At 39.2% G+C, this 13400-nt stretch overlaps 1 protein-coding gene across 1 annotated transcript; it reads right to left on the reverse strand.

Annotated features, from left to right (window-relative positions):
• Positions 1 to 138: 138 nt before the first annotated feature.
• LOC129262142 (repulsive guidance molecule A-like) lies at positions 139 to 13033 on the reverse strand. The gene is made up of 2 exons (XM_054900190.2): positions 11510 to 13033; positions 139 to 7244 (listed from the first exon to the last, which is right to left on the reverse strand). Exons 1-2 carry the CDS (start codon positions 11703 to 11705, stop codon positions 6601 to 6603), a joined length of 840 nt encoding a protein of 279 aa, XP_054756165.2. The 5' UTR covers positions 11706 to 13033; the 3' UTR covers positions 139 to 6600.
• Positions 13034 to 13400: the final 367 nt, after the last annotated feature.

Below are 13400 nucleotides of genomic sequence, written 5' to 3' on the forward strand. Positions count from 1 at the left end.
GATCTGTCAATAGATTATCAAAATCAAATCATGTTGGATATTTTAAGTCGAATTTAATAATTGTTCAGAGACAAGTACAGACGGGTTAATGGGATCTCCATCCTTGATTTTACTTCACAGGAACGATTTTTTTTTCAAGGGGGGGGGGGTGGGTTGCGAATTGTCAATAATGAAAATGATAATGATATCTAAAACTACATGTAAACACATTAAAGAAAAGATAAAAGAATAATCGACCATATTTACGCTAGTTTTTATATCCACTCACTACTTTAAAAAAGAAATCTTTCCATTAAAATTTGGAAAACAAACATAAGGCAAATTCCTATTCAATACTACTGCAAACGACTGCTCAGCATATCGGGTGAAAATTCAACAAAAGAACGTTTGATTAACGACACATTCCATTTCTGTTTGTAAAGCATCATCCCATGATATGCTCTAATCATTCCGAGCGTTTATACAGCTGAACTGACGAAATTTATTGTCTTTCAGGTGATAACTGGCAGGTTTTCATACAATGTAAAGCCATTGAAAAGTTACAAAGCATGTCGATATGATCGTTGGGAGGTGGTGTTGCGGAACCGCCACAATTATGGGATGGTCCAAAATATTAATTTCCCACACTTGAAGCAATCAATCATCCCAGATAGAAGAAATAATTGAATATTGAATGCGATGGGCCATTTATTTAGTAGGAAAATTTGAAATAAGAACATAAATTATTTCGGATGAGACCGAAGTATAACATACGTCATTTTTAAAGAGCAAAAAAAATGCATGGATTAGTGCACAGGTGTAAGCAAATATATTTGTGAATCACCAAAATTATCTGCCGTAACCATAATGAGGGCCAAATACACACAGCACACGAAACTCCGTGTATGGGGCTACGTTCAAATTATTTGATTTGATTTATTTCCACATTCCAATAACAAAAATATACAGGACCTACATTGTACAAGTGTAATCAATTTTTCTCAGCATAACTTAACAATAAGCATTCGGGTCATAGCCTGAACTTGAGAACATCTGACAAGCAATCATTCGCAGTGAACAGTTTATGTTCGTAAATACTAAATAACAAAGCACTTGAAAGCTCACAATTATCATTTAATCTTTCACAGAATAGCTAAAACTTCACCAACACTTCCCTGGTACATCATCATGTATGATAAAAGTAAATTCTGGATACGTTTATCAGCTAATTAATAGTATGAATTCGCAGTGATTGCACTGATCCCACTAGTAATGATATGTAAGAAAATACGCGTCGCTGGGTAGCCTTAAACCATCAAGCACGTCATATTTTGATAGATCACCAACCCTTTGGCTAAAACAGATGCGTGCAAGTGCAAGCGGTATAGAATATTCGATTCATTCTTTGCATAATTTGCTAAATCAGCGCCTAATCCGAATCGTTAACGGCCATTCAACTACCAATTATTATCCCCCGTTTTAAGAACACCTTCCTTTTGATTCAATCTCACAAACATACTCCATTGGAGCTCAGGTTTGAGGGTGCACTATTGTTTTCTCTCTAAATATTCCCAAATTATGACGACGCAAAGACAGTGAGACCACGAACGAATGATGGATACGCGAGGTGAATTTCGCTGGATTACTCGGGCAATAAAGGTCAGTAGAATGGATTATTATCAGTTTGAGAGAGGATACGAAGCCTTGGAAGTGATGTACAACAAGTGTATGACAAGGTTGGCATTAAAAAGGACAATCTTCTTAATATTTCATGCCAAGGGCATACTAATTTAGCTTCCGAACAAGATCAACAAATGAAATCGTACACAAAATCATGGAATTTGAGAGGTCATTCATCCACGTCTATATTGAATAGATTACAATCACAATCGTTGAAGCGATTGAAGAATCATCTTCTCTGCATTTGTCTTTAGGCCCAAACACAACTGAATTGTAAGAAATTCAAGAATGGTTTTGTGAGGTGTAATTTCCTACTGAAATAAGTTGACTTGAAAACAGAAGTGCACTGCACCTGTCATTAAAAATAAACAAATAAGCTTAGTGTGCTTACACTATATATAGATTTCGAGGTACCTATTGTAAATTCTGTTCTGTAAAAATCTCATTATGATAATACAGACTTAAAGGCCATGTCGACCTCAATAGCAATTTTACTTGAATTCAGACAAACCATGGAGTAGGATCCATGGACAAACCCAACAAAATGATGCTACGATTTCATGGAAAGACACACACAAAATATTAGGTATGCATGTACACGATCCAGCTCTTTTTCCACACAAAAATTATCAATATGGCCTCAGCTACAACAAACCAATGAATTTCAAAGTCAGCTTCATGACATTCCCTTAAAGTTTTGGGGTCACGACCCTCATCATGCTCCGGTCGATTGGAATTTTACAAGCTTTAGGCTTTGTTGACATGTCGAGGTCGTCATGTTGGTTTTTAACGACGTCCACTTCTCATTTTACCACCCTGCCGTCTGTTTTTGGTTTCCATTCGAGCGGGCAGTGATTTTTCATCAACAACGGTAGTCCTCTTCCCATGGAGCTATACACAGAATATTAGCTCCATGCTCTTCCCATGGATCTAGACCAGAGGAAATCAGTATGATTTGGAACGGTTTACACCGTGTAAATTAAAGATAAATGCCAGATGTGGTAACGATCTCAAAATGACTTTTTACAGAATCCAATATAATGACCACCTTGGAAGCGTCTGTTTGGATGAATATAAAATATATGCCAAATGATTCTGGAAGAAATTGTGGAATTGCTGAGAAATAAGCAAAATAAGCGCGGATTCGGGCACTTCCGTCGGGTCTTCATTCCAGCAATAATAATACACTGTCCCACGTGTGCCTATCTGTGTTGGCGATCTTCAGTGTGATCATTTTTCAGCTTAGATTTTATGATTTCACAAAGTTCAGTTTATGTAACTGTACCAGATCTAGATCCACGATGATATGGTAATACTTAACCTTGGTTTTACAGACTTTCTCACGAAATCAGAGATTTACTGCAACTACTTTCATTTAGCTTTAAGGTATTAAGTTTTTGTTCTTGTATTCGATTTAAAACTTCAGAAGTGCATGATTACTGTTAATGCGATTGTCGAGGTTGAGATTCTTGGATGAATTCATTCCCCCGTATTCAAACCAAGTATAGTTTAGGATCATTGCAAAACTCAAAGGACTCCCAATATTTTGTATTTCGTGCCTCCAGTTGTCTTGCACAATAAAAGTATAAACGATGACGTCGAGGTAAATCATTTAAATGTACCACCAAATACCCTACTAAGCTGATGCAGAAAAGCCACACTCCTTGGCCCGTATTCTGAAGTCGGGTTTAACTTAAACTCAGGTTTAAAGTTGTGGTTTAAGTATGGATAGCCAATTGTTACATAAATCACTAACAGTAGAGATATCATATTTTCAGCTCATTTGGCTCTCAAATCATTCTCAATTGTCTAGGAAGTATAAATAGATTATTGTCTTCACCATCAATGAATCAGAAAAGAGCACAGTAAACATAAGAAACATACAACTTAACAAAAATTTTGATACTTCTGGCTTCCCATAATTTTAGCACAGAGTTAGACCATGGTCTAAGTTAAACCCGAGTTCAGAATACGGGCCCTTATGATTTCAGGATTAGATTTACCATGTGGATAGGATTTGCTGCACGCTCTGCAAAATTGGTATCATCATTTTTCCTGCGCAAGAGATGCTGGTATGGTCTGATTTCCTGGCTGTATAAATAAACTATTCGACTGGCGAGGGGATGGAGCAGATAGAATTACGAGGCAAGATGATGCCGTGTGGTCCAGGAATTCATTCCAGAAAGCTGGTCATGATCAACACTGCAGAATAGCTTACAGTGCAAGCACATGCATAATCATGGGTAAAGGCATCTTTTATTTCAATATGGAAGGGACGCAACGTAGCGCTGGCTGTTTTTTTTTAAAGCTACATTGATAATTTTTGCATCAATTCAATAACACAAATTACATTTTGTTTTGCAAGGAGGCAATATATAAATCAAGATATAGAGGATAGGGTCTAACTCTAAGTGCAGATGTATGTGACAATACGCTATATCAAGTTCATGTAGGATGTAGGGACTACTACTAGGTACAAAACTGTCAGATTTGTAAAATTACCGCCACCATTAGTACAGGCAGTAGAAGGTGGTCACTGGTCATACATATATAGCTCGTAAGAGTGACCACACAATGACAATAATCATTCATCACATAATCCTAAACGCTCACTTCCACTCATTATACTTCGGGGCTGTCCGTCATTCATCATTATGTGTCTGTCCAGGGTTGACAAATCGATTGCCTTCCCACATCCACATACAATCATGAGGTAACACGGTATTTCAGCACAGCCAACAAATCGAATTCTCCTTGCTTCGGACTAAGTGAACTTCGATTACAAATGGTTTTATAATGATGGGCATGTATTGATCTCCTCGCCTAATGTATCGAGTGTGATGATGGCTTATGGACGATGATTAGTGTCTCGCAGAGTTATTGGTCCAAGGCGAAATAACCTAGCAAAAGCGAAATAACCTTGCAAAAATGTCTTGAAGGCATTGTGTTTCTCATCCTACAGTACAATGTGAAGCACTGTCGAAATGAAAAATAATTGGGCCCAAATGTTTTCCCAAAACGTTAAGAAAATCCCAGATAAGACATAGGCCTTATGTTGGTACACTGTAAAACAGTGGGACCCCTTTTTGTAGCGTTTTTCAATATGGGCTGTTTTTATACGATGTACCGTAAGGGATAGTTAGATAACATAAACATCTAGGCTTCATATGAATATATTTCAAAATCTCCTGCTGCCACATGTACAATGACCAACCAAATAATCCCCTCAAATAATAATGAGCATAATGGAACTTCACTTCAATCTATCTTATCAACATGCCTATGAGGTTTGAAAAGATTGAATGGTATATAAGTGAGGAAAGAAATGCAATGCAAGATTTTAACACAGACAACCAGTGTTTTCACCGACAATGGAGCTCGAATATGAACTTAAGATTGACCCAGTAGTGAATAAAAGATGTCACAGATACGGATCAGTAAAATGGGTAAGAATTTCTGAATTCATTGGGAGCCCCTTTGTAGGTCAGCCATCGGGGGTTCTTGTGAGTTTCTTAGGCTGAATAAAAGGAGAAGGGGAGCATGGTGAAAGAACTGCTCACAAGTAAACAGCTGCCCCGCATTCAAGGCAAGCTAATACAAACGGGTAAGGCGACATCAGGATTGCCCCCGCCGGGACTGTACGGCTTTGAGGGGCAACCGAGCGTAAGTGAAGCACATCGAATCTTGCACACAAATCTCACAATGGAAACCCCAAGCAGAAGAAACCTTCGCAGGGCATTCGCTGAGTAAAAATGGCTGGCCAGGTTTACAGTGTGTACTCAAGACGGTGGGAGATATTTGTCCAATGGAAATAAAAGTAGTAGAAGGAGAAGGTTAAAACCACCACAGCGAGTAGACCAGAACTAATAACATAACATTTTTGTTGGACGTGTCAATGAAAGAAATGACGGGGATTCGGGAGAGCACCATTGGCACTTCCTGACATTTTATTTAGATTTGAGAAAAAGACATGCTACCGAAAGGAACGTACAAGCAGGGATATGCATATCCCTGGTACAAGGGCCTAAACCAGATAGTAATATAAGGCAGCGTATTAACTTTATGAGCGATACACGAAAATCCGCTTCAATAAAAGTTTGGAAAAATCAATTACCACTATGAAACCAATTCAGGTCTTGTCATATCCCATCGGGACACGGAAATATAACATGACAATCAACAACAAGGACACGTAAGCAAACTCGTTACCAAATTCATGAAGGAACAGGGAAAATGTTACAGTATCCGTGATCAGAAAGTGTATTGACAATCAAATTCGAATATCAATCAAACATACATAATTTTCCGTAATAATAACAGTCAACACTCCTTGTTTTTCTCACCAAAGACCATCTCATCTCGAGCCTGCTTGCCAAAAATGTATTGACAGTTGGCCTCAGCAGAACATTTGCAATGGACTGTTTACAACGGTCCATTATTTGTTTTTGTTCTCTGCGTACGAAGCTCTGTTCGCGTTAATGGAAAACAAATAGATCCTCGTGATATCTTTGTTGCAAAACACACAGACACATGCAAACTGGAATCTAAAATCTATGTGAAGAGTTGAAGAGCAGGAGCTTGTTTGTCCAGAAAAGGGGCAATCAAGACAGAACTACATTTCGTGAGGAATATTCAGAGAATCTTCTCGGCGACTTGAAGGTACAGCAGTAAAAGAATCCTCAATATTGCATTATGGTGTTCTTAATAATTTCATAAATCATAATACATATAAGGGGAGATGACATTGTGAACAAGCTAGACAAGGATGAAACCTAAGGATTCATGAACATCTAGACTGCATATTGGTCTACTAAACTAGAGACAAAAATTCGGACCAACTTTTCCCACTGTAATGGTAAATTCCCTATTGTAAATAATGTCCATAGGCTAAAAAAAATTACAAGAATTTTACAGGCCTATGGAAAGTTACCGTGTCCATGGTTAAAAAAAACCTGCTGCATTTAAGGAGTAATAATAATTAAAGTGCAAAACACCTACCTTGTTTGTAGCTGTGGCACCGGAACCATGAACCAAGGGCACGTTAGTAACCTGGGCTGTCAAATAGTCGTTGTAAATCAATGGCCACGCACCGGCCACTTTACACGTCTGGAACAAATCATCAAACGTTCTCAAATGTGGGTCTCCAAAGAGTCCGCAATGTCTGAAGCTCCTGGAGCCCGTGTACTGACACCTCTGTGATCCTCCTGTCTCAGGTGCGTCTGATAGAATATCCGGATAATACGGTAGACGACCGTTATTCCCTCTACCCTTGCTTGGAGAATCGCTGTCGTTGTCACCGCCGTTGCGCGACGACCTCGTCGTCGTTTCCACAGCCCTGGTTGGGCTTGGGTTGTTCTCTTCTCGTAGCACTCGTGCACATTCGTAGTTCCTTTGCAAGTCGGGGATAACCGTCTTTGTGGAATGATAGTGGAGATCGCCCCGACACGATCCCGGAGATATTCTGTCCACGCAGCGCTGATACCTCTGCAAGGCACGGCAAAAGTCTGGATATGGACCTGGATCCAACGGGTCTGTGTCTGCTTCGTACTGGTACGAACACCACAAGATATCACAACCTGAATACACTGTAGAAACAACGAAGAAACAAGGGAGAAAGAATATCAATGTACATGTATGCCTAGGCCAAACTAAAGTAAAATTGGCACCAACATATCTGAAGTTCTAAACCCACCACAACCTCAACAAGTCACACGAAATCTCTAGTTCTTTGGAAGATCTGACACATCGAGTTACTTGCAGAACATGCCAAAAGAATTCACTGGTAAATGTGCAAACCGGGACCAGAGTCTACTGTGGCAAAAAAGTATTCAATATCCCATCCAATTAATCAAATCTGAGTAGTGAATGAGTGAATATAATCAAAGAGATAAATTATGGTGTTTAAGATCCTTCTATAATTGGTGACTCGTTTTTTAAATTGATATGTGTCTGTATGACGGTTTAATTTCTAATCAACAGAAAGCGTTTTGGTTGCACCTTAACACTAATTACTTATATGCTTAAATCACAAGGAAGAAAAATATGTGTATTTTTCAACATTCAAGCTGCTCGCCAAACCATCTGAAATCACTGGACTTGACACCTGAATTGGCCTTACATGTAAACATAAAGCCAAATTGGAAAGGTTACATTATTTCTGAAATAAACTCTCCTCTCATCCCAAAGCTGTTTCCCCTGTGTAAAAAAAACCCTGTTCGAATTCACATCCATTTGCGCGCGAAAGAGGCGGTTACTAGTGGCGCTATAGTCTTATTTTCTAGGCCAACTCTAAATTTTATTTGCATGATGAATTCTGTTAGATATTTTTGGACCTTTGGAAATTCCTAGAAGTATTTGAATCCCGACATTTACATGCGTAATCTCCTGATCCACGATGAATCTTTGGCTGAAGTAAACAAAAACCCCAATTCTTGCAATATTTCAGTATTATTATTGGTTTATTTTGAAGGGACAAAATAAGCGGTCTCGCTGAAAGAAGACTTGGAAATTTGTCACATAATGATGTACCAGAAGGCATAGCAAGTAACGAGAAGATAAATTAACCTAAGCAATCGATTTGAGAGGTGCCCGATTAGAACTTGCACGGCCTTTGTATTTTTCCTCCTTTATTTTGTTTTGTGTTCTAAACGTGTATGGACATCAGAGTGATGGATGGGGAGTAATTTAGGAAGGCCTTGATGGAATAGGGACAAGAGGCACAACTGACCCCAAGACACTGCTTACTCCTCGCCTCTCAATTTTTGATGGATGTCCTGGATGAGTGGACATCAGCAGAGAGGATCAGACGAATATATATGAGCTTAGCCTTGGCTCGGCCTACCATATTTACATCGTGCTTGGCAGCTCGTAAACTGCTACCGTGGTCTTGACCAAGTCTGATCATTGCCGAATGTGAGGTTTAAAGGACCAAATCAGCTGAAAGGCCAACAAAATGCAGTCGGCGACCCCCAGTTTTATCAAAACTGCCAATCGTCATAAATTTCAGCGGTCAATTCACATTTACTAATATCACATTAAATTTTACAACATCGCTTTTTGTTCAATTGTTTTTTTAGCAGACTCCACATTTCTAAGGGCTAAACAATCGCTAGGTCCTTAACTAAAACACCTATATAATGCTACCTACGTTTTCCTACTTTCGCACGGAAAGAGAACATATCTCACGAGGATTTAATCCACCGAGTTATACAAATTACAATAAACCGTACAATTCAAGTTTTGGAGGCATACAAGAACTACTTTGTAAAAACACAACTTATTTGTACATCATCTCGGGCCATGGTACATTTCTAAGGGCTAAACAATCGCTAGGTCCTTAACTAAAACACCTATATAATGCTACCTACGTTTTCCTACTTTCGCACGGAAAGAGAACATATCTCACGAGGATTTAATCCACCGAGTTATACAAATTACAATAAACCGTACAATTCAAGTTTTGGAGGCATACAAGAACTACTTTGTAAAAACACAACTTATTTGTACATCATCTCGGGCCATGGTCATGGTCCTGAATGAAAACGCTGATACACGAAGGGCTTAAATAGTTTGTATAACCTTGCGTCATAGCACGGTACATCTACTACAGCTTTATGCCAAATAAAACTACCAATTCACAACCAACGATGTTGTTGTAACCTAATACAGCCTTATACGTATCTCCTATGGCAGAGGAATGGGGAGGAGGAATTATATATGTGGTGATTCAAAGGTTCAAAGGCAAACACGCTATCCATATCATTCTATTTGATCAACAAATGGAAGGGCCTTGTAAAGCTGTGAAATGGGATAATTGTAACCTTGCGATTTGACAAACAAACCGAAATGGCATTTTATTGCGTCAGTCAAAACTGCTCTCCTCTGTAATAGTGGGGTGGGATTGAACGGGCTAACGAGACCGATATGAGCTAAATCAATTGCTTCACAAAATGCGCGATCGTGTGATGTTGAATGCATGTAATTCATTTTAATTTAATATTTTGGAAATGAGCCATTGCCGGAATGGTGAAGGGAATGAATGGCCGAAGATCAATCAATGGATATGGATAATAGATACACTTATGGAAGGCAAAGTGCGAGCTTCAATATCCATAATATCACACATAATTTACCCTGTTCTTATAAAAAAGCATTACATTTTCAGATGCAATGTTTATTATCATTTTGAGATTTGGAATTTTCATGCTCGGCAACAGTACAAGCTTGCCAGTCTGGAAAAAAAGCAATACAAAGCCAGCGTGTCCTTGGTAATTATTGCTCGGCAATGTACTGCGTCAAAAGCCACTAGAACGGTAACAATTGGACCTATTACCCAGTCTCCTTCCACACAAGAGGGGCCTTTTGTTCCCACCAAACCCCAATCAACTAGGATAATCGCAAAATTTTGATAGCACAACGGGCTGTTCAATTCATATATTCAGCCAAGCATACAAGGGAATAGTTAACATCGAAACAAAATGAGAGTATAGGAAGGAACTTCAGTAAATTGAATAGATGAGGTTTGAAGATTATTGTTGTGGCTGCATTTTTTTAGGGCTGGACAATAAAAGAATCATAATTTTATTGCACGGGAGGATATACACACCATTTACTACGCGCAAGATAGAATTTCCTGTATCCAGCACCCAGTATCTTTATTATTACAGAAAAGCTAAACATTAAATGGGAGAGTAGAACTTCGATAACTTGTATAATAATGATAAAGGAATAGGTGCATATTGTGAACAAAGGGGCACTGGCATGAAATGAGGCAAAATGGAAAGGCGTTGGCAGCTAAACCTAACCTGAAAGGCACAAAAACTCCTCATGAGGCCTGCATGATTGTGTACACTTTGCAAACACATATCTGTTTGGGGCAAATTTATTTTAATTCGCTGCCTCTCTTTTTTTATTTACTTAACTTTATGGCATTGTTGTGGGGCATGATCAAGACGTATGTACCCATTCAAACGGTGACAAGGCCAAGGGGTTATCTGTTAACTTTCCCACTCTGCATGAAAGTTGATAAAAAGCAACCATAATATCATGAACTCTATTTGCCTCCATTTTTTATTCCACTATAGTAAAAAGAGTGGCCAAGATGAAAGGTGATCATCCATTCAGGACACACTTCTTGAGTGAAATAGCACTTCTTCCAAAAACTAAATCACAATTTATAAGAGAGGAACGCCCTTATAATGGACTACTGTCCCCCCCCCCCATGAATTCAGTTGAAAGGGTATTGCGATGTTGAACTTGAAAGTGATATATAGCACTGATTGCAATAGAATAAACATAGTGCTTGCTTCACATGAATACAGTCTACAAATTATATCATACTGTATTTAGTTCTCAGATAATAATATCTACAGAAAAATATTAAATTCTTAATTTTAACCAAAGTAAAAGATATACCAAGGATAAGGACATTTGTAATTAATGAACATAATAACCATTATGCACTAATATTTTTTTTTTACCGGTAGTAAACTTGCACAATACTTATTTCATCGTCATTGGTCATGAAAGTTACAGAATTTGATATGAATGATAAATAAATAATATAATCCGAAAATATTTGTGTTAGAACTATAAACATTGCCGTCAAAACAAACAATTGAGCTGAACATTTTGGAAAATTCTAGTATTTGGGTAAATGCCATGAATGGTTTCAAGTGCTCAAGTTATTTACCAAGTCCTACGCGTGAGCGTGTCTACTGATTTTTTTTTTTTTAACATGCAGGTATGGAAATGGACACACTTCAGCGACATATTCTTTTACAAAGGGGATTGCATAATCATTACTGGAGATGTGGGGATACATGTAGGAATAGTAATTTGAGGAACTCACCTTTTGAAATAAGAGCTGTAAAGATGGCAAACTGAAGCAGAAGACCTGCTAGTGAAGCAGACTGCAGAATCGACCTACTGCAAATAGCCGCTCTACGCCTCCCCATTCCCTTCCATGTATGTGCTGCTGGCGTACTGGCCGTAGCACTGGTATCCGCTAGGCGAGTTGCTCTGGAGTAAGAGAAATGGACGAACATAGTCTTGGATAAGTCATACTTGAAAGATGTAGTTTATGGCACTTGGGACGTTTTAGAAAAAGATGGTGAACAGGAGCTGGCAGCTATTGACTAGCTGACCCTACTTGTCCATATCCTAACCCGACACCTGCGGACTCGACTAGATAGCCAACGCGGGAAGCGCGGCGTGTATTTCACCCAGCGGTTGGATGCCAAGTTTGCTATGATAATCAGATGCTCATTGCTTCCAACAACATACAGTCTTTCCTCCTGTCCCCTTCGTCTGCTAGGGCGGGTATAAATTCTCGGCGTGGTATATAATCCCAGTATATTGGTCCACGTCAGAAACGATGATGTGCTGTGCGTGAACGTTTTGATTCCTGGTTAGAAATCGCTCTCCCACTTCACCAACGCGTTCCCTGCGATTATGATTAATGTGATGGGGAAATGGCACCGATGTTCAGGAGCGAGATAGCATAGCATACTTGGAATGCTACAACGCGTACTCTCAGCCAGGGTTTCCACTCATATACTGACTCTAAAGCTAACTGGCTTCGCTGCAGCCCGCGGGGAGGCTCTTTCCAGCTGTCACCGTACCCCCCAATCCGCCACAAACACACGACAACGTGCCCCGATTGGTCAGTTCAGCCCAGTGAACAAACGAACCCAACTTGTTCATCACGTTCGCTCAACGCATTTATTCAATTTTCCTTGTACACAACTCCCCAATTCTCTCTTTATTTCAATAGTCAAAGTTTACCACTCGGCTCAGCGCCGCTGAATACAAAATCAGCGGCGTTTGTGCCCGTAAATTGTGCAAATTTCGCGATGAAAGGGCTGAGTTGGGAGATGAATAGCAGACTTGTGAAATGCTTTCTATAGGGCTCAAGCTTTGCAAAGGCCAATCACTAAAAGCAGCCCCACAATAGCCTCCTCCCATACAAAACCACACTTCTCTATTGATCGCTATTGCAGAACTCCACCGAAATGTTCTTTTCACACAAGCCTAGAGCCCAAGCCCATTGTTGTTCTTCTACCTTTAGTAAGCTGGTCTACTATTTCACACCTTACTGGGCCAACCCAGCCGCCATAATATGCCACTCATAAAATATCGAACTCGAGAGGGAAGCCACAAAATCATAATCCCAGATATAAATCTCAAGAAAATACGCGAGAAAAAACACCAACGAAAAACCCTCCTGGCCGTCACGGAAGAAACAGAATCTCTAATTTCCAGCATCCGATAATTACTTTCAATAAACAGACTTTTAAACGATAAACCAAAAAGTGCAAGACAAAAACCTGGGATTTTTTTCTCGAGGGGTTCGGCCTCAGAAACCACGCGGAGTAATTTGTTCGAGCTAAATTGATTTACGGAAGATGGGAATTATGATCGATTGGCAGGCATGATTCACTTTCATCATCATCATCGACACATTTGGAGGTCTAAGCTGAGAGATGGAAACACCAATTCCAAAATCCTTGCTCGCGGTTGCGGTGGATCGATATACATTACGATATGGAACCATATTTTCACACAATGCACAAATTTAGCTTATTAACTGTAAACCTACTCAAATGAAACAATTCAAGACACTTGATATTCAATAATTTTCAATGACACCATAGTTGTATTACCACAAAATCTAGATCAGTTTTACTTCAGAACGGGTCGATTTTGTACCAAAAATAACAAACGCAAGCTATCTTGACCTA

This window comes from Lytechinus pictus, chromosome 5 (assembly GCF_037042905.1).
Source record: "Lytechinus pictus isolate F3 Inbred chromosome 5, Lp3.0, whole genome shotgun sequence".
NCBI lineage: Eukaryota > Metazoa > Echinodermata > Echinoidea > Temnopleuroida > Toxopneustidae > Lytechinus > Lytechinus pictus.

Excerpts from the sequence above, each read along its gene's own strand:
- LOC129262142 (XM_054900190.2), bottom strand. The coding sequence starts at position 11,705 with ATGTTCGTCCATTTCTCTTACTCCAGAGCAACTCGCCTAGCGGATACC. Across the intron at positions 7,245-11,509 it reads TACAGCTCTTATTTCAAAAG|TGTATTCAGGTTGTGATATC; the intron begins GTGAGTTCCTCA and ends TTGTTTCTACAG.